At 41.0% G+C, this 22,510-nt stretch overlaps 1 protein-coding gene across 1 annotated transcript in view; it reads left to right on the top strand.

The window, feature by feature from the left end:
* The window catches only part of ENOPH1 (enolase-phosphatase 1), a 33,377-nt gene that overhangs the window by 6,560 nt on the left and 4,307 nt on the right, over positions 1 to 22,510 (top strand). The window contains exons 2-5 of the mRNA XM_029951640.1: positions 15,885 to 15,986; positions 17,660 to 17,862; positions 20,469 to 20,601; positions 22,428 to 22,507. Coding sequence (XP_029807500.1) covers positions 15,885 to 15,986; positions 17,660 to 17,862; positions 20,469 to 20,601; positions 22,428 to 22,507 — 518 coding nt within the window. The remainder of the gene's footprint in view (positions 1 to 15,884; positions 15,987 to 17,659; positions 17,863 to 20,468; positions 20,602 to 22,427; positions 22,508 to 22,510) is intronic.

Genomic DNA, 22,510 nt, shown 5'->3' with positions numbered 1-22,510 from the left:
ACCAACAAAAAGCACAAAATGCAAAAAATATGGCTGTAAATAGACCCGGAAAAGGACACTTGTTTAAATTATGAGAGGTGAAACAAGGCACATTGTCACTTTGTGTGGGGAATGTGTACATCAACTGTTTACAGATTTTTGCCACTTTGCATATTTACCTGTTTCTGAATGATCAGGAAAATGCAGCAAGTATTGATTTTGGGGTTACAAATAAACTTTTGTGAATAGGAGCATTTGTAAGTATGGAATCGACAAATGAGGATTGACAGTGTAATAGTAGTATTTACAGGGATGGGTTTGGAGACTATACAGGTCTGGACTAGTATTCTGGCTTCTCCCAAATGTTTTGTGACAAGTTAATTAATGTCTCTGAGTCTAGGTATGTATTTCCTCTGCTGTATGGTGTGGATCTCTACTTCATAAGGCTACTGTGGATGTTTAATGAATGCTTAGCCCTTGAAAAAACTTTGTGAAATAAATGAATATATATATTTATCAGTATTGTGTCCTGCCATCCCAACAAATCTTATTAGGGAATAGTGGGCAGAGAGCATGTTTTTCATTTATGCCTTAGGAAAACTTTGTGCTTGAAAATAAAATCTGGGTAATTAAGAAGATTCCATTAACTGAAAATAAGAACCTGATTGGGATTTTTGTCCCTAAAATAAATTAAGTGGGACATGATGGGTACCCTTGCTACAGACTCTTTATCTGTGCTTCTCAGACTTGAATGTGTATACAAATAATTTAGGGACTTGTCTAAAATGTAGTTGCTATTTTTTTTCTTTTTTTTAATTACTTATTTAAAAAACTTTTTAAAAGCTTATTTATTTTGAGAGAGAGAGCACACAAGCAGGGGAGGGGCAGAGAGAGAGGGAGGGAGAGAATCCCAAGCAGGCTCCACACATCACATCAGTGCAGAGCCCAGTTCAGGGACCAAAATCCCGAACCTATAGATCGCGACTTGAGCCGAAACCAAGAGTTGGATGCTTAACCAACTGAGCCACCCAAGCACCACCCCCCCCTTTTTTAAATAATAAAAAAAAAATTATTAGAGAGCACGAGTGAGGTTAAGGGAGAGAGGGAGAGAGAGAATCCCAAGCTGGCTTCATGCTATCAGTGCAGAGCCTGAAGCAGGGGTTGAACTCAAACCATGAGATCATGGCCTTAGCCAACAAGAGTTGTACACTTAACCGACTGAGCCACCCAGGCGCCCCTAAAATGGAGTTTCCTGTTCAGAAGATCTGGAGTGGGACTCGGTGCTGAATTTCTCACAGGTGCCCAGGTGCTGCTGCTGCTCCAGGTACTACACTTTAAGTATTTAGGTGTCTTACAAATTTGCAAGTTCTGCTTATGTGTAGTCCTGTTAGCCCTGCTCTTTTCTAATGGCTCATTTGATATGGTAAAGCAGACCAGGCAAGTGTATAGATGACTTAGAGGAGGTCTTTCATCATTAACAGAATCACAGCCTCTTAGAGGTTAAGCAAGTTGATTATGGATCAGTAAGGCTGTATGTCAGAGAACAAGGTCAATGCGATAAGCCTGTTCATCCCCAAAGGTGTAAACAGGTGGCCACTTCCCCAGCTTTTTTTTGCAAATCGTCTTCCAGAACTGAACTGTAAAGCAAAAGCCCCTTTCTTAAAGGACAAGTAGAATTATTAGCAAGGAGTTATGTGTACTTATAGGAGTAACTAGATAGTACACTGAAATGTTTCTTTAGTTGAGTGTGTATGTATAATAGGGACCTGCGTATGATAGCCTTCAAGTATCCTGGCAGAGGGGCAGGTAAATAGTGCCTTCCTGTGGTTGCTTTAACAAAGTTACTAGAAACTTGGTGGTTTAAGACAATACAGATTTACCATGTTTCACTTCTAGAGGGTCACCTCTGAAATGGATCTCACTGAGTTAGCAAAGGTATTGGCTGGTTCTGTCCCTTCTGAGGATTTTAGAAAATTTTAATTTTTTTAAACGTTTATTTATTTTTGAGAGAGAGGGAGACACAGAATCAGAAGCAGGCTCCAGGCTCTGAGGTGTCAGCACAGAGCCTGATGTGGGGCTAGAACCCACAAACTGAGATCATGACCTGAGCCGAAGTCAGACACCCAACCGACTGAGCCACCCAGGCACCCCAGATTTTAGAAAATTTTAGAAAAATTTCCCTGCCACTCCCAGTTTCTAGAGGCTGCCCACATTTCCTGGTTCATGGGCCTTTCCTTTGTCTTCAGAGTCCCCAGTATGGCATCTTCGGACCAGTCTTTCTCTCTCTTTGACTTTCCTGCTTCCTTTTGCCTATAAGGACCCTTGTGATTGCATCAGACCCAACCACATAATCCAAAGATAATCTTGCCAACTTGAGACTCTTAAGTTAATTATACCTACAGTCCCTTTGCCATATGAAGTAACGTAATTACAGGTTTTGAGGTTTAGGATATGGACATCTGAAGGTGAGAGAATTTTCCCCTCTTCTATGCTTGGTTAGCACAGATATCTCTAATAGATGCCTTTACTGGTTCTAGGCTACAAAGGAATTAGAATTTATATTGGTTCCACTTTTGTTTTCAAATTTATCATTAATGGTGTTGGATACAATCTATAATGTTTTCTTTAAGATTGACAGGTTTTTTCTTATTTTTTAAAATATTTATTTATATTTGAGAGAGAGAGAGACTATGTGTGAGCAGGGGAGGGGCAGAGAGACAGAGACAGAATCTGAAGCAGGCTTCAGGTTCTGAGCTGTCATCACGGTGCCCAATGTGGGGCTCAGACTCACAAGCTGTGAGATCACGAGCTGAGCCGAAGACAGGCTCAACCGACTGAGCCACCCAAGCAACCCTGACAGTTTTTGTTTTAAAGATTGTGTTGGTGTTTAAGGACTGTGCTGGTATGGAGGTTGGTAAAGACATTATTTAAGGGCTGGAGTTTCACCTTTAGAGAGTGAGGTATTTGGCAAGGTTTTGAATTAGACTAAGGGAAAGAAAAGATTTCAAACTAAACCTATGTTTTAGAAAATATGAATTAAACAGACAAATCCTTGATCCTATAAATAATATTTATTTGAAGTAGTGAGTACCCTTTTTTTTTTTTTATTTTTGAGAAAGTGTGTGCATATGCTCATGCTAGCGGGGGAGGGGGGAGAGAGAGAATCCCATGCAGGCTCTGTGCTGTCAGGGCAGAGCCTGACTCTGGGCTTACTCCACTGAGATCATGGTGTGAGCCAACATCAAGAGTTAGACATTCAACTGACTGAGCCACCCAGCTGCCCAGCAGATACCCATTGAGAGCAAGTGATCGAGATTAAAATGATACAAATTTTGATTCTATTTACTTATTTACTCATTTATTTTTAAAGATTTTATTTTATTTTTATTTATTTTTTAAAAACATTTTTTGGGGTGCCTGTGTGGCTCAGTCGGTTAAGTGTCCGGCTTTAGCTCAGGTCATGATCTCATGGTTCATCTCGTGGGTTTGAGCCCCACGCCGGGCTCTGTGCTGACAGCTAGCTCAGAGCCTGGAGCCTGTTTCAGATTCTGTGTCTCGCTCTCTCTCTGGTCCTCCCCTGCTCGTGCTGTCTCTCTCTGTTTCTCAAAAATAAATAAAAAACAAAAAAAAGAATACTAAAAAAATATCTTTCAATGTTTATTTTCTTTTGAGAGAGAGAGAGACAGAGTGTGAGTGGAGGAGGGGCAGAGAGAGAGAGGGAAATGCAGAATCTGAGGTAGGCTCCAGTCTCTGAGCTGTCAGCACAGAGCCCGACGCAGGCCTCGAACCCACGGACCGTTTGATCATCTGAGCTGAAGATGGACGTTTAACCAGCTGAGCCTCCCAGGCGCCCTTTTAGTAATCTCAATACCCAATGTGGAGCTTGAACTCACAACCCCAAGATCAAGAATTGAACGCTCCACCAACTGAGACAACCAATTGCTCCTTGATTCTCTTTAAAAACATAATCCTGCTTATGTACTTTTCCTAGTGATAGTTTAATATATTTTTTTGAAATATATTTTAGGTTAAAACACTTTTAGAAATGGCTAATGTATTCTTAATTGTTTACTGATGCTTGTAATTTACTCTTACACGTTCTTTTATATTTCAGCAATGTATTTTAAAAGATAATTGAGAAATGTTGAAGTTGATATTTCTTTCTCATAAAACTGCTATGTTAATTTTACGGTTTTTCTGGGAAGAGAGCTTGTGTTGTTTAACCAACTTTGGTTAAATATCAACGTTTTTAGCACGGAGAAGTGTATGAGACCCATTCTGCCCTCAGTATGAAGCTGGCAAGAAGACAGCCCTCAAGGGACAGCAAACTAGAAACTTCCTTCTACCTGTGCTGTTTATATTGACACCAGTAACTGCAGTTGAGTCATGTTCCCTGTCTTCATTCAATTTCTGAATTTAGGCTTTGTCACCTGCAAGGATGAGGTGGTAGGATCTGGTGTGCTTATAAGGTGGTGATGAAGACTGAATGAAATGGAATGCAGAAGCCTTTCAAAATTATAAAGCTCTGTAGAAATACTGATGATAATGCAAGAAGTATCAGACTAAGGGATACAGAAAGTGCTTGTAATGATTCAGTAAGGAAAAGGGGCAACTAACATTACTGAAATCCATCTCCTCCACAAATTTTCTCCACCATGTTTTTCTCCATTTCTGCTCCATATGACTCTAGTCAAAAATAGGGTATGAACGAGACCCAGTATGTCTAATCTCAAAGAATTTGTGGGAGCACTGGAATGGCAGGCCTGTCTTCACAAGTAGCTCTTGTGTGGTTTACTTAACATTCCCCCAAACCTTCTCCATTGCTTCATTCTGTTTCCAAAAGGGACATCTACCCATGTTTGGTATGTGAGAGGATTTTTGTCAATTTAACCAGAAACAAAGGGAAGAGCCTTTGGAGAATCACTGTATTGGGTCTGAGTATATCAAGAAGTGGATGGAAAGCACCACTGGCTTGAGTTTCTAGTCTCTTACTCTAGAACCTTTTGTGTCACTGCACTTGTATGATCTTTCCTTCCTTTGTCTCACGTTTATTTAAATACCAATCATATGCCAGCCTCTGCTAGGATCCAGGATCCTTAAGACCCAGCCGTCAGCCTCATGGAACCTGGTAAGGAGGACAGGTACATAAATAGGTTGTCTCTACACCATGGAAATCCTTTCTGGTTTCCTGTTGGCTAAGAAAGTTTCAACTCCTGCACTTCAGTCAACAGGGTTTTCCAGTTTCCTATCCCCTATTCCTGTACACGTTTTCTAGCTGAGTATGCCCATTCAGGTCACGCCCTTCCATGCCACCACTGTTCCTCCAGCCTAGAGTGTAATACTTTTTCTTCTCCAGCTGCAGGTTGGTTCCATGTAGTCATTAACTTAAAACAATTATTTCTTGTCCTTGGCTGTGGTAATACAGAGGTAGGATGTGCTGCTGCTCTCAAAAGACTTTTGTTTGAGCAGGAATTTCAGAGTCCTCTCCCTCTTTTGGAGGTTTGTATTTGGTGTTGTATTTGTCCTGTCTCCCAGCAATGCTGAGACCTCCTCCTGGACAGAGACTGAGGCCTTTCTTTTCTTTTCTTTTTTATTTTTTAAATTTTAATAGCAACTGTTTAGTTTACTTATTTCTTAGATGGAAAGCCTGGTAGGTTATTAGGGTAATGGTCTACGATTATATAGCATAGCCTTGTATGTATGAATTGATTGGGGCCCATTACACTCTAAAACCTAGAAATTAAAAAACACACATAGGCATTCAGCACATGCTCTGTGATGGTGGCATAAAACATTCCTGGTCATGGGTAGGGTTGGGACTGAGTTTTTCCCTACCTTGGCTGTCCTAGGTATTTCATTTTTATTTTTTTAAATTTTTAAATTTTTTAATGTTTTTAATTTATTTCTGAGAGACAGAGAGAGACAGCGTGAGCAGGGGAGGGTCAGAGAGAGAGGGAGATACAGAATCTGAAGTAGGCCCTAGGCTCTGAGCTAGCTGTCAGCACAGAGCCTGATGCGGGACTTGAACCCACGAAACGTAAGATCATGACCTGAGCTGAAGCCTGATGCTTAACCGACTGAGCCACCCAGGCACCCCTGTCCTAGGTATTTCATATTTCCTCAGGGTGGTACTTTACCTTATTTGAGCAGCATGTAACTTATCTGAAGTGTTTCTGGAGTGACATTAGAATTTTCATTGATCCAACATTTCTAAAACCTAGAGGTCCAAAGGAAGAAGTCAGCAAAAAATGGACATTAAATACTATGAAAGAGGGGCTCCTGGCAGACCCAGTCAGAGGAGCATGTGACTCTTGATCTCAGTGTTCTGACTTGGTGTCATGAGTTCAAGCCCCATGTTGGGGGTAGAGTTTACTTAATTGTTTTTACAATCATGAAAGGTAGAAATTTTATTAACAATTAAAATTAAGTTAAAAGGCTGTGGGATTGGGGCGCCTTGATGGCTCAAGTTTAGTAAGCATCGACTTTGGCTCAGGTCATGATCTCATGGTTCCTGTCTTCAAGCCCTGCTACAGGCTCACTGCTGTCAGCACAGAGCCTACTTCAGATTCTCTGTCTCCCTCTCTGCCCCTCCCCCACTGGTTCTTTCTCCCTCTTTCAAAATAAATAAATAAACATTGAAAAATTAAGTTAAAAAGTTAAATATATTATGCTATGGAAACTTGTATCTGTTATTGTGAGGATAGAGGAAAGTGTGTTTTTCTTCCCCCAAGGTTCCCTCAAAATAATGCATGCTTGTTATAAATTGCAAACATTACAGGAGAGTATAATATGGTGATTAGGGAGTGAATGTCTCCTTTCGCTCCTGCCACTCAGATGACTGCTAAAGATTTAGTGAATATTCCTTCTGATTTTTTTCCTATGCATACAGCAATTGATATTATTGAAATAAATGTAGTCTAATAAAGTCCAAAAAAGGCACCAATTATAACATATAACTCTCACTTTTTAAATATGTAGGTAGGCCTCGATCTTGCTCAGATAAACTTTCTATGGATATCCTGTATTCAGCTCTGAGAAGTCTTTCCCTGTTTGATGATTCTTAAAATTTTCCATTCTTACAGCTTATGCCCAACATTATTACCCCTTCACTAAAGAAAAAAAGGCATTTTTTATAGTAAAAGCTTATTTTTGTATATACTTTTGATTTTCATAATAACTCATTTAGTTTTCAAAATTGGCTTTGGTGTAGGTACGGGTTAGAGGTGGGTGGCAGGCAACCCCTGGTGAGCCTGTTGTACCCAGTTTTCTGTCACCTCTCTAAAGAATGTGTGCATAGTCAATAGCCCTGTCCTTAGAGGCCCTCCTGGAGCCTCCTGGGACCTTTTCCCAGGGGGTTCTATTTCAGAAACATGGATTTCTTTTCAAAGACTTTAATACAAAAAAAGATCCCTTGTCTTCTGGGTGTGTATATGAGGGGTTCATTAACTTGATTTTTTTTCTTTTGATGATTCATTATGTGACCTAACAAATCCCTTTTTTCTTTTTTTTCTTAAAACTTTTATTAATGTTTTAAATTTATTTTTGAGAGAGAGACAGCGTGAGTGGGGGAGGGTCAGAGAGAGAGGGAGACACAGAATCTGAAGCAGGCTCCAGGCTCTGAGCTAGCTGTTAACACAGAGCCTGATGTGGGGCTTTAACCCATGAACCACAAGATCATGATCTGAGCTAAAGTCAGACGCTTAACCGACTGAGCCACCCAGGTGCCCCACATATTCCTTTCCTTAAGTCTAAGAAGTGTGGAGCTAACACCCTTCACTGAGGAAAGAGACGAAGACACATAGTTTGGAAAGTAGTGGTAATCCCAGCAGTGGGACCTGGGTGGGACTTTGGAGAGGAGCCATAGGCAGGCCAGTGTTTGGCAATTCTCTTGTATGCTCTAAGAGGCTGGCTGACTCCTGAGCTGGACCTTGTGTGGCTCTAAGTCACTGCAGATTCAGTTAAGCTCATTAGATCCTTGGTATTTGAAATCATGAAATTAGATGAGGTCACTAAAGATTGACTATAGATAACTACTTATATTATTACTGCTCTTTATTGGAAATGTTATAAAACTGCCAGTGAACTCAAATCTCTCATTTTCCTTTTTTTTTTTAATTTTTTAAATGTTTATTTCTTTTTGAGAGAGAAAAAGTGTGCAAGCAGGGGAGGGCAGAGAGAGAGACACAGAATCTGAAGTGGGCTCCAGGCTCTGAGCTGTCCACATAGCTCAGTGCGGAGCTTGAACTCGCATGATCTTGATCCGCAAGATTCTGACTTGGGCTTAAGTCAGACACTCAGCTGACTAAGCCACCCAGGTGCCCCTCAAATCTTTCATTTTGTTTGTACAAAAGTCTTTGAGAAACCAAAGGTATATTAGAAATATCTGTAGAGAATATCATGATCCCCAGGGAGGTGGGTGATCCTAGGGAGTAGTGCTCCCCAATGTCATCTACCCACAGAGCTGGGTAGACTCAGACATTGGGATTTCATAGGCCTGGGTTTGAATTGTGCCTTTGCTTTGTACCAGCAAGGAAACCTTTTTGAACCTAAGCTTCATTATGTATCCAGAGGGGTCACCATCAGGGATGGTAGGTAGATTCAGAAAGCTAAGTGTCAGTTCCTTTCCTTTCCCTTCTGTTTTGGGGGAGGACTCTAGCCAGCAGGTTTCCTTCTCTGAAATTCATGAGATACTGATAATTCTGTCTCTGTGTCTCTTTTTTAAACCTTATCCCAGCTATGAGCCCCTTGTAACAATAACCTTCCCTTGTGTGGAGTGATTCATTGCAATTAATTATAGTTTCTCTTTCTTTAATTACAGTTTAATTTCCTTAATGGGATTTAGAAGACACTTTTTTTTTAAATCAGCAATACATTTAATCATTTCGAATGCAGATAATGAAATCTAATGTTCATTCCTAAAGGCTTCTGCTTTCAAAGGGGAATGGTTACATCCCTCCCTACCCCACTGACAATAGGGACACCGAAGTTAAAATTTCTGAGGTCCGGTGGCCCCATGTAGCAGCCAGAGCACTGAACTTTTGGTAGTTCCTAGTATAGTCTTCAGGAAGGATATTGAACCAGCAATTTTAATACCGCCACTGCTGAAGCTGTTAGCAGGTAGCATGGACCACTCCAAGAAGTGGTAAATTCCCAATGTTGGAAGTGTTCAAGCAGTACAGACTTCCAGTTATAAAATAAGTAAGTTCTGGAATATAATGTACAGCATGGTGACTATATTGTATATTTGAAAGTGAGAAAGTAGATCTTAAAAGTTCTTATCACAAGGTAAAATTTCTGTGTGGTGATGGGTGTTACCTAGGCTTATTGTGGTGACCATTTTGCAGTATTATATACATATATCAAATCACTGTTGTACACCCAAAACTAATATATGTCAATTATATCTCAATTAAAAAAAGATTATACACTGTCATTGCAGAAAACAGATATGAAAAAAAAAATCAGTCTTTTTTCCTTGTCATCTCCTGACTCAGTGAGAACCTTCGTAAATGTCCATGTTCCCCTCTGTTTTGTCTGCGCATTAGCTATTCGCCAGAATGGGATTGTGTTCTGTATTTGTAACCTCTTTTCTTTCTTATTTAGAGAATGTGATTTGTTTTTAAGGTCCATCAAGCCACTTAATTTTCCTTTGTTTCTTATCTTCTGAGATTAATAGAAAAATAGTAGCCTACAAGTATTGCCTTTATGTTGTTTAATTTTCTGGCTGAAACAGTTCTTAAGTTCTCAAATACTTTAAATCATTTGTTGTACTATGTGGTTCATTGGAAGGCTTTTAAAATAGTTTCTTTAAATAGCTGTACTCCAAGTATTACCCATTACCTTTTTATTACCCATTTTCCTAAGAGACTTGAGTAAACATTATAGCAACTATTTTATTTTTATTGATTTTATGACCTTTTTATTAACACAGCCGCTTGACCATAAAGCAAATCCACATTTGAACTTCTAAACATTGATGAGGCAACTTCTTTAATTAGATGTTCAGAAATTTTGTGGCCTTTAAGGAGCCTTAATGGAGCTTTTTCAGAAAGCTACCATTGAGCTGTGTAGAGTACTGTAAATTGCTGCTTGCATAGTATCCCCTCCAGCGTTTAGTGGAATTTAATCATAGTCGCCTGAAAGACAAATACTCTCATTTGGTTCTATGGCTTTTTGTTATTTGTACTACTAGAGCATAACAGCCCCTTCGGTGCCTGGTGAACTAAAAATATTCACACATTTGTAGAATCCTGAGTTTACTGCAGCATTGTTTTCATGCTACAATATTCTGAAATTACCCATAAATGGATTGTGACTGAAGTTAAAACATTTATCATTACAGTTCTTTCTGGAATTACTTTTAAAGCCTGAAAATGTTCAATGGCCAGCGTTGGGCAAGAAGCACTAGCTCTATGAAGTCTATTTTTAGAGCTTTCTTACATGTTATCACAGCATATATTATCGATATAATTATTGACTATTTAAAAATACACAACTTGAAGGCATTTTATTTGTCTGACCAAATAGATTGCTCAAAAAGTATATTGAAAGAACAGGATAAAATCTTCACAGTTCAGTTATTGGCACCATGTACTTTGAGAGAATGTAATAAGACTTTTGCACTAAAATAAAAGTCTGCTAACATGTCAACCCAGGTGGTCTTGATGTTCTACATGTCATACTAAGTTCTGCCTTGATTGCCTAGTTTTGCGTGCATACTTACTGCAGAGGGGAGTTTTATGTCTGGAGGAAAGGGGCAAATTGGGTGAGCAGTAATCTTTAACTTTTAAAGCTTTTCTAAAAGTTCCAAATTGTTTGAAACCTTACACCTTTTCTTTCTGTGAGTTCACGGAGGAGAAGCTGTGGTGCATAACTGTTATCAGAGGTGTCCGGCACATAGTTAGGTCCTCCATAAGAGTTGATTGTGCTTGTGATTTCGTCGCAGAGAACTTCTCTGCTATTACTTGTCACTCAGTTTGGGTCAGAGGTGATCCTTGCCCAGTTTAAATGTTTGTCTGCGCTGGAGAATATGAAAAGTGGTAAGGTCTAGGTGCTTTCTATCTATCCAAGTATTTCTAATTACTGCACTGACCTTGCTTGGTATTATCATTCCCATTTAGCAGGTGAGAAAATTAAGGCTCAGAGAGGTAAATTGAATATGGCAGTAAAAAGCAGAGGTAGGACCCCGTCCTGGCAAACTGCCCAGAGTCCGTACTCTTCTCTTCTCCCAGGGAGGTTAAAGACCTAGGCTCTCAGGATTCACAGGCTCCGCATAAATTGTTCTTGGGATCAGTAAAGCTGGATATAGGAAATTGGGCTTTGTGAAGCACAAAGTAGTATAGCATTGTATCTGTTTTTATACCTTTCAGGTACTTTTACTGGGAGGCCCTGAATCTAACCCAATAGTTGTCCCTCAGTGTTTCCAGTTGCTTGGGAGTTGAGGAATAATGGAGACAGGGACATTGGAGGAGGATGACAAAATGAGAAAGAAGCAAGCAGAGGATGAAGGATCAAAATTGGCTTTCTAATTGTGCAACATTTTGAATAAGCAAGAATAAGGATTAATGTAATGACCGTGCACCCACCACAAATCTTATTAAATTTTGATGCTCTTTTGCTTTAGATCCGAAAGAAATAAAACGTTATAAATACAAGTGAAACTCTTGAGTGCCTCTCATTTTTTATGAATTTTGTGTATACATTAGAGTTTATATTCATGTACATTGATTTTCTTTTTAAGTATTTTATTTTTTTATTTAAGTAATCTCTACATTCAGCATAGGGCTCAAACTTACCCAAGATCAAGAGTCACGTGCTTTTCTAATTGAGCCAGCCAGGTGCCCCTCAGTACATTGAGTTTTTAACTGCTGTGTTGTTTTATTTTTTAATTTTTATTATGTATTTATTTATTTTTATGTTGTTTTGGAGTATGAAAGAATATACTGGAGTTTATTCTTTGGCTAATAAAGATTTAGATTGTTTCCAGTGGTTTTGCTATTAAAGCCAGTACTACAGTAAACATTTATTAACTTTCTTCTTTGTGCACCTGTGTTGGAGTTTGTCTGTGATACACGCTTAGGAGAGGACTGGCTGTGTGCGCACCCCCAGTTTTCTGTAGCGTCTTGAGTAGGGGGCCGTCCTGCCGTCCTGCTACAGTGAGTGAGTGGGGGAGAAATAAGTAGGTGAAAGGAGAGATGCGGTGGGGCACGATGTAGGGCACGATGGAAAAACCAAGTATTTAAGGAAAAGAAGTAGATCAGTATGGTAAAGGGAGTCTCTTGTGGAAAAAGCAAGCTGTCAATTTCAGCTCTTCATTTTCCTTTTTTTAGGTCAGGAATTAGTTTTTATTGAGCTTAAACAAGGCTGTTCTGTCAAGTATGCTGAACAATTTGCTTGATTGCACTGTATGCTTTTGAATCTGCTGAATGATCCATTACTTACTGGAATGCCACGTGAGAACAAGCAAAATTGAATGACTTCTTTATTTTTACTAGGCCAGGTGAAATATGAGTAATGTGTTATGAAGAGAGGTACACACATCAGCCCCACTATTTTTTTATTTTTCTCTTTTTTGTTGAAATGCAGTTGACATGCAATATTATATTAGTTTCAGGTGTGCAACAAAGAGATTGGCCATTTTTTTACATTAGGCAACAATCACCATAATAAGTTCAATTACCATCCATAACCGTACAAAGTTACTACAGTATTATTGAATGTATTCCCCATGCTGTACTTTATATCCCTGTGACTTATTTATTTTGTAATTGGAAGTTATAAGGGGCATTCTGTAAATATTTGAGTAAAGAAATAAGTGAATGAGGGACACCTGGGGGGCTCAGTCAATTGAGGGTCCAGCTTCGGGTCAGGTTATGATCTCATAGTTCTCATAGTGTCGTAACCCGATGCTCAGGGTGTTACTTTACTGAGCCCCGCGTTGAGGCACCAATTGTCGTAACCCGATGGCTGGGGCCGCCCGGGCGATCGGTGGTACCTGTTTCGTCCGCCCCGACCGGCAGGGCGGGGAATCGTCGCGGGTCCTTTTCCTGAGGGAGGGAGAGAAAAAGGGGGCAGGAGAGGGAGACGCAAAGAGTAAAGACAGAACTCACGGTTCTCCGATCAGGCGAAAGAGAGCGTTGATTCAAAGAACTGTTCTTTATATAGTCTTCAGGGGGGGAAGACAAGGCAAGCTGACCTAGGCAGGCTACAGAGTCGAATGCATATCAAAGAAGCGCCTCAGCAATCTTGGGGGATGGAGAACTAACACTGAATACGGTTTTGATCTTTTGTGTGCCTTGGCCACTCACGTCTAGCTCAGCAAGACAGTCGCCAAAGTTATTTTGACCAGGAAATGGCAATCTCCAGCCTCCAGATGCAAATCTTGTTTACTGGCTCACTCAACGGGAGTGATAATCCTTGCCTGAGGCAGACAGAAAACTTGGCGGCCCCGACAACATAGGACTCTCTGCTCTTGGTGCAGAACCCCCTTCAGATCCTCTGTCCCCCTCTCTCTTTGCCCCTCCCCCACTTGTGCTCCCTCAAACATAATCAAAACGTTAGAAAAATAAGTGAATGAGTTTAAATAAACAGATTTCTTTTTTTTTTTTAATGTTTTACTTATTTTTGATACAGAGAGAGACAGAGCGTGAGAGGGGGGAGAAGCAGAGAGAGAAGGAGACAGAACCTGAAGCAGCTCCAGGCTCTGAGCTCTGAGCTAGCTGTCAGCACAGAGCCTGACGCGGGGCTCAAACCCACGAACGTGAGATCTGACCTGAGCTGAAGTCAGAGGACTAACTGACTGAGCCACCCAGGCACCCCAACAGGTTTCTTTTTTAAAAAATTATATTTTTAGAGAGAGAGCATGTGAGCAATAGAGTGGAGCGCAGAGAGAGAACCTTAATCAGTCTCCATGCTCTCTGCACAGAGCCTGATGTGGGGCTTGATTTCACATCCCTGGGAATGTGACTTGAGCCAAAATCAAGAGTTGGATCTCAAACAACTGAGCCACCCAGGTGCCCCTAAATAATTTTTTTTTAATGTTCATCCACTTTTGAGAGAAAGAGACAGCGAGCAGGGGAGGGGCAGAGGGAGAGGGAGACACAGAATCCGAAGCAGGCTTCAGGCTCCAAGCTGTCAGCACAGAGCCCAATGCAGGTCTTGAACTCACAAACTATGAGATCATGACCTGAGCTGAAGTTGGATGCTTAACTGACTGAGCCCCCCAAGCCCCTCCCTTTTTTTTTTTAATGTTTATTTATTTTTGAGACAGAGCGAGAAAGGCAGCATGAGCAGGGGAGGGACAGAGAGAGGGAGACACAATACAAAGCAGACTCCAGGCAGCCTCTGAGCTGTCAGCACAGAGCCTGATGTGGGGCTTGAATCCATGGACCTCCAGATCATCACCTGAACTGAAGTTGGATGCTTAACTGACTGAGCCACCCAGGTGCCCCAATAAACTTATTGAGTTCATCTTGATTATACAGTTTTCCTTAAAATGTAAAACCTTCTCTGAATTGTATACTTCGGGTCTACACTCATAGTGTGTATTAGTTTTTCTGTACTTTTTATAAAAATACAGTATTTAGAAAATCCTGGTAATTGCTGAGACTGTTGCAGGTCATGACACTCTGGACTTGAACAGCATTCTGGTAATATTCTGCTTCTCTCACCCTTCGCCCCATATTACAAGTTTGTTTGTTTGCCATCCTCATGTCCCCTGACTGGATTCTAAACTTATGGAGAAAAAGGACTCTGATTTTTTTTATCTTTTCAATTCCCTTTTCCGTGCCCCACTAGTAGACACTAAAAAAAAAAAACTTATTTGAATGTACCACATTTACTTTGAAAAGATACAGAGGCTCAGAGCGCCTGGGTGGCTCGGTCCATTAAATTTCAACTCTTGATTTTGGCTCAGGTCATGATCTCACGGTTTGTGACTTCAGGCCCCTAGTTGGGCTCTGTGCTGACAGCTTGGAGCCTGCTTAGGACTTTTTCTCTCCCTCTCTCTCTGCAATTCCTCCCACTTGTTCAGTCTTCTCAAAGTAAATAAACATTAAAAAAAGAAAAGATATATAGGCTCAGTGGTAAGTAAATAAAAAATTTTGACCTAAGAGAAATCATGGTTCCAATGTATGGATTACTGACAGGGTATTTATTATTGAATTATTTTGCCTATCACTGTCTTACAGGGTATTCTATAGGTAGTCTGATTACCAAGAAAAAATCATGGTGATCAAATTGTCTTTTTTTTTATATTTGTCATGCATGGACATGTGCCAAGTATTGTGTGTGTACAGATGATACAGCTGTGAGCAAAGTGTATTTGATCCCTGCCCTCAGGGACCTATGGTCAACTATCTAGGAGTCAGTGGCCTTTTTCTGTAAAGGGTAGAACAGTAAATGTTTAGACTTGGTGGACGATATGGTCTTAGTTAAAGATATTCAACTCTGCCGATGTGGCTGGCCCCAAAGTAGCCGCTGACAATGCAAGCAAGTGACAGTGGCTGTGTTCCAATAAAACTTAATTTACAAGAGTGGTTGGCTCAGTTGGTAGAGCATATGACTGTTGATCTCAGGATTGTGAGTTCAAGCCCCATGTGGATGTAGAGCGTACTTAAAAGGAAGAGAAAAACCAAAAACCAAAAACCCACTTCATTTACAAAAACAGGAGGTAGACTGAATTTGGCCTGCGAGCTATAGTTCGCTGACTTGATCCCAATTCATTTGTTCCTTGGTCTCTGTTTCTGTTTCACACCTATATCCACAGCAGTCATTTTCATATTTTCAGTGTAGTTCTCAGTGGCTTACATGCCGCAACTAGCGAAGTGAGATTATTGAAGAACTTGATCTCATGCAAATGACTTAAGCTAAATCTTTTCTTTTTTTTTTTTAACTCGTTTACCCAGGACATTTTATTTCCTTACATCAAAGAAAATGTTAAGGAGTATCTGCAGACACATTGGGAAGAAGAAGAGTGCCAGCAGGATGTCAGTCTTCTGAGGAAACAGGTTGGGACACTTCTCTTCCATTGCTTCCACATTCCCAAGTGTCTGAGAACGGAGGATGCTGGGAGACTTAGAATGTGCTCTGAGCATATTGAAAAAGAAGCGCTCTGGATTCGCAGGGCCTGGCAATTGCAATGATTTACCTGCTTAGGAATTCACAGTCCACCGCAGATCACGGCAGTTCCTGGTCTCTACAGTTGCTTCTCTCTGGAGCCATTTCAAAAGCATAAAAATGTCATGTGGTTTTAAAATTGAACTTTTTCTGGGTAGTGTGCAAAAGGTTCTGTGCTGTCTTATCACATTTTTCATTAATGTCTCCCAGTGACAGCACCTCGGCACCTAGTTCTCCACTCTCTTCTGCCTCCTGGTGGGAGCCATGCGGCCCCCTGCACAGTGCTCCTGGGGCCTCACATCCCACAGCCCTCTAGACCTGTCTCCCCGCTCATACCTGGGCCACAGTCCGTCCCTTGTGCTGCTCTGCTCTCTTCTCTCCCCAGTTTATAGTCCGTTTTTCCCTTCTACATGGTGGAACTGAAAGAACTCCTGGGTTTTTTTTCTTTCTTTTTTAAGTGCTTGTTTATTGGAGAGACAGAAGGAATGCACACGAGTGGGGGAGGGGCAGAGGGCTAGAGAGACCGAGGATCCAAAGTGGTCTCTGCATTTAGAGTAGAGAGTCCGATGTGGGGCTTAAGCCCACGAACTGTGAGATCATGACCTGAGCCACAGTCGAACGTTAAACATTTAACCTACTGAGCCACTGAGGTGCCCCTCTGTTGCTTTTTTTTTTCCTCCTTATTGAAATCGGCTCAGTGGCAAAGATCTTACATGCTGTGCAGGGTGATTTCTGGCAGTTATTATTTATTTAGTTAGTTTTCTACATTGGACAATGTGGAACGCTCTGGAAATGTTTTAATGGTTGGATTTGGGATTGGGCATATAGTCCCTTCCTTTGGGCCAAGGAGTCCTGGGTTTGTTAAATATTCTAGATAGCTCAGGGTTAGTCTGAAACACTCCCCTCTCTCAGCTGCCTCTTATTTCACAACTCTTGTTGTTGAAGCATACATACTTATTCCCCCACTGTAGTGTATAAATCATTGGACATCTGCTTAGAGTCATTGTTCTAAATAGCTGTTAAGGGTTTTGTTGTTATTGTTGTTGTTTTTTGCGAAAAAAGGAGTCCTTCAGGATTGACAGATACTGAAAAAGAACCAGTCCCAGACATTGCTTTACTAGTTTCTTTTCATTGAATTGCAGGCAAAAACTGATTTTGTTGAGATAGTCTTTGTTTCTTCCTCAGTTCATTACAGTGCAGAGAAAATGATCAGATTTAATTAAAGTCCTGGTTTGTTGGTCCCAGTAAGGGAATGACCACACTGGGTCTTACTGTATCATTTTATCATTACGTGCTGTCTCTCTTCTCAGGTACACCGTGCCTCTTTATTTAAATTTCAGCTTTAGCAATATAGGAAAGGTAATGTAAATTTATTAATTATAATCCACTTTCCTGTAGGAATCGTTTCTCTCCTCCCCCAAAGCGTAAGACACTTTCATTTGTCACAGTGCTAGGTGCTAACGATAGTTGGAGAAAATTGGTCAGCTTGGTTTTCAGGTCTTGTTTTCAGTCATCCTTTGGAAAACAAGTAGGAGCCAGACTTGGTGTTGTTTATGACCTCCAGGCCGAAGAGGATTCCCACCTGGATGGGGCTGTTCCCATCCCTGCTGCGTCTGGGGCTGGAGCCGCCGGCCTGCAGCAGACGATCCAGGCCGTGGTGGATAACGTGTGCTGGCAGATGTCTCTGGACCGTAAGACCACGGCGCTGAAACAGCTGCAGGGCCACATGTGGAGGGCGGCTTTCGCAGCTGGACGCATGAAAGCAGAGTACGTAACTCGAGACATTTCACCACCCCGAAGCCGGCCGGTCTCCCCTAGCCCTCTCTGTTCAGTGTTCGTTGTGTGATCGTAAAGTAGATAGAGTCAACATGCTTTTTATTTTAACAAGTGAAGGTTTGTTTTGTTTGTTTCAAAGCCGGGATAAAGCAGTCCATCGAACTAAATGCCCCAGACCAGCTTGCTGGCTTTGTGGGATGGCCGAAGGATTTTTAATCCCAGTTTAAAATAGCTTCCTAGGGGCGCCTGGGTGGCCCAGTCCGTTGAGTGTCCGACTTCGGCTCAGGTCATGATCTCACAGTCCGTGGGTTTGAGCCCCGCATCGGGCTCTGGCCTGACAGCTCAGGGCCTGGAGCCTGCTTCAGATGTCTGTCTCTTTGCCCCTCCCCAGCTCCCTCTCTCAAAATAAAATACGTTAAAAAAATAAAATAAAGTAGCTTCCTAGAAGATGGTGACTTCCTTAAACTAAAGAGTGGTGGCACTGTGAGGCTGTGTCTCAGGACCATTCGACCACCTGCTTTATGTCCATTCGAAGAGAAAGAACGGGTGCCCTTATTTATGTGTTCGTTTAGGGTTACTCAGAGTGTCAGAAGTATCACTCTGACCTGAGTCTTGGCTATGGTGTTCCTGGGAGCACTCCTGTCAAAGGAGACTCGGGAATCCTGTATTGCTCAGAGATTCTTTTTTTTTTTAAATATTTTATTTTAAGCAATCTCTGCACCCAATGTGGGGCTGAAACTTAACAGTCTTGAGAACAAGAGTCTCATGCTCTACTGACTGACCCAGCCAGGCACCCTGCTAAGAAATCTTCTTTAAGTTTATTTATTTTGAGAGAGAGCAAGAGCAGAGTAGGGGCAGAGAGAGAGAGAATCCCAAGCAAGCTCCACACTGTCAGCGCAGAGCTGGATTTGGGGCTTGAACCCACGAACCATGAGATCATGACCTGAACTGAAATCAAAACTCAAACACTCAACCAACTGAGCTACCCAGGCACCCTAAGAAATTCTTAATAAGACACTTTCAACGAAGGACTTTAGGTCATTGCCTGATGTAAACCCTAAGATTCATGTGTACTTCTAGCTGTTGTATTTCTTTTGCTTTTCTGTCAAATGCAATACCATTCCTTTATGTACTTTACACTTTTTAAAGCTGCATTAGAATTTCAGGATAGGCCAATGATTTGGGAATGTCTGCTAGTTCACTTTGTAAAACAGAAAAGAGTAGAGCCAGGAGAGAATGTTTGAGATAGAGTCCTTCCTTCTCTTGGTCTGGTTTCCCTAATTATAGAACCAGGGACTTGAAATAAGTTCTCTTAGACTTCTAAGTCCTGCATTGGCAATGTGGAAAAAGTCCTGTCTCTGGGAGTGTAAAAGAACGCAGAGAGTAACCCATAATTATGTACACTGGTTTTCAACTACTTGATCTCTTTCCTTCAATTAGTATAACATATGAACTGTTTTATCTAGTAGGAGACTTCTCTGACATTTTCTAGTTAATCTTTTAAAGATGTTTGGTTCCACATTCCAAGTTGTTTGCTTCTCTTTTTACCTATCTCCTGAGATATTATTTCCACCACCGAATAAGGAAGACCTTGTAGAACAGGTAAGCAGGACTTAGTATCAGAATCAGAAAAGCTAGGCACTGCTGATCTGCTGATGTGAGATGGTACAAGTCTCTTCGTAATTTTTTTCCTGTAGAGTAAAACTTCAGGTTTTCTTAGTTCTCAAGAACTGAAATTCCATTTTCTAGCTGATTAGATAATAATAGCTTTGAACCCCCAAATGTTTTTCTAATTGTTTGGAAGCAAATCTTTTTAAAGGCATTTCCATGCTTTCTTCTTCTTTTTTTTAATGTTTATTTATTTTTGAGAGAGAGCGAGAGAGAGAGGGAGAGTGCAAACTAGGGAGGGGCAGAGAGAGAGAAAAACACAGAGGGGAGGGAGGGAGGGAGGGAGGGAGAGAGAGAGAGAGAGAGAGAGAGAGAGAGAGAGAGAGAGAGAGAGAGAGAGAGAACAAACTAAGGAGGGGCAGAGAGAGAGAGAGAGAGAGAGAGAGAAACACAGAGTCCGAAGTGGGCTCCAGGCTCTGAGCTGTCAGCACAGAGCCTGGCGTGGGGCTTGAACTCACAAGCCATGAAATCATGACCTGAGCTGAAGTCGGACACTTAACGGACTGAGCCACCCACGTGCCCTGTAAAGGCATTTTCATGCTTTCTGAAGGCACATAATTTAATCTTTTTTGTCCTGGATTACATCAAAGATTATATAATTGTTATCTGCTTTTTTGAGTTCCTTGGGAGCTTAAAAAAACCACTTTTTTATTTCATCCCTTATTTGTAATCATTTTTTACTGTCATCAGTGGGGCTGTCTGTCCCAAACTGTTTCCTTTTCCACCTACGTTGTTGCTTCTAATTCACTGTGGTCCTGGACCTCCAGGGACGAGCTCATCAGATCGGCAGGAGATGGAGGTCCCTTTGAGGCGCTTCTCATGGCCACCCTGTGGGCACAGACAGAGGAACTTCTTACAACTATTTTGCCTGGTTTTTGTCTGGCTGGATAATGTGTTCCTGCACTTGAACTTGGTATTCTTCCCTCCAGGTTCTTTGAAGATGTAGTTCCGGCAGTCAGGAAATGGAGAGAGGCTGGAATGAAGGTGTATATCTATTCTTCAGGGAGTGTAGAGGCCCAGAAGCTGCTATTTGGGCATTCTACAGAAGGAGATATTCTTGAGGTAGGTTACCTGATTACTTTGTTTTTTGATACTATCAAAGCATGAGGTAATGAATCTTAAAGGAATATTCTACAGTTATAAGCTAAATCAACATTCAGATCATTGCCAAAGGGACGTGCATTAACTGGAGAATATGTTGGAGGGAAGGGTAGACTGTTGCTGTGGAAGGAGTCTTGGCATGGAGGTTCTTAGGCCATTGTGAATGCAGTGACTTGGGAGTTGGTTAAAAGTCGATCCCTGGGCTGTGCTTCCTCGCAGATCTGAATTGGCAGGTCTGGGATGGGGCATCAGGAGTATATAAATGTTTATGGAATACAGCTAATAAGATAGAGCTGGCTTATATGAGTCAGCTACCTTGCCAACACTAGAGAATTGTCAACTCAGAGGAAACTAATGTCCCACTTCTTTCAGTTGTTTAAAGTATCAGGTAAGCGGTCCAATAGTGGCGCATACTGCATCCAAACATGTGCACACACGAACTTCTCTCATGAAGCAGAGTACATGGTGGGTTCTTTGTTTCTGGCGCTTTGGAGAGATTCAGATTTTCTTCCAGAAGAAATCTCATTCTCTGTAAGAGAGCCGCCGGGCACATTATTAAACAGTGATACATTAAGGCCATCTATTACATTTCTTGTAGATGAGAAAATTCCTGCTGGCCCCTCCACGTCCTCTGGAGGATAGGGTGTCATTGGAAGAAGGCAAGGCGTCTAGGACTTGAAAAAGAAATGCCAGCTAACCCAACACAGGCAGAACTTAGTGATACACAGTGGGTTGCTCAGCCAGCTATGTTTTAAATAAATATTCATCGAGCCTCTACCACGCACAGAGAATGCTTTGGCTTTGGGGATTGTCATAGTCTCATTTTAGTACTTCCCTGGGTTTTATCTTAGTTTAAATCACATATTAAGTCAGGAATAAAACTCTTTAGTTATTGGTATACAGATATCTGTATCTCCTCTGAATACAGATGTAAACTACTGTTTTGTTCTAATGGAATAGACATTAAGGTGATAGTAGATAAGACACAGTAATTACTGAATTCAGTGACAAAAACGTACTGAGGCAGACTTGAGAAAGAAAGAAAATCTATAAAACTGATCTTAGCTTTTTAAAAGTTGAAAAAAAATCAAAGTATTAATATTACCTTAATTTGTCTTCAAGTGATTGTTAGACTTGTTTTTAGTTTGCGAAAAGTTCAGAAAATATTCAAACTATTATATTATAGTGGCTGATCCTAAATGGGGACTTATTTTGGTTAGTGTTAGTTAAATAAGCAAGTTGCATATTTTGGTCCCAGTTATCTTTAAGATGGCAAGGATATATACTAGCTCTTGGGTAGAATTTCAAAATGTAAAACATGAAAGGTTTTTGAAAGTTAAGCAACAGCTTATCAATGAGACAGGTTAGAGAGATCTATTCATTCTGGGATGAAAGGACAATGTTCAGGACCTGTTACCAGGGACCTGTCATCAGGAGTGAAACCCAGCTCAGTGACTAGTTTTTGAGTATAAATAAGGTTTTAGGGATAGAAAGTAGGGCATGTATGTTTTAAAAGATTTTGGATATAAAATTAATGTTTCTCAAAGAAAACTAAATTAAAACATAGTCTTATACACATTGAATTGTTTACTTCTTCCAAATGTTTATTTCTATAAAATCTTACTATATACTTCCTTTCTGTAGTCTCCATAAGGCTTTCAGGGATTATTTATTGAGGGGATGAAAGTGCTATGATTGTCACGTGTCTCGGAGAAAATGAAAGAGAGACAAAGGGGTCGTGTAGCAAGTGTGTTCATGACATCAGTCTTTTCTTTCCCTTTGTGCAGCTTGTTGATGGTCACTTTGATACCAAGATTGGACACAAAGTGGAGAGTGAGAGTTACCGAAAGATTGCAAACAGCATTGGGTG

This window comes from Suricata suricatta, chromosome 1 (assembly GCF_006229205.1).
Source record: "Suricata suricatta isolate VVHF042 chromosome 1, meerkat_22Aug2017_6uvM2_HiC, whole genome shotgun sequence".
Taxonomy (NCBI): Eukaryota; Metazoa; Chordata; class Mammalia; order Carnivora; family Herpestidae; genus Suricata; species Suricata suricatta.
The sequence above is the reverse complement of the archived record's forward strand: the minus strand, read 5'-3'. Positions and strand labels throughout refer to the sequence as shown.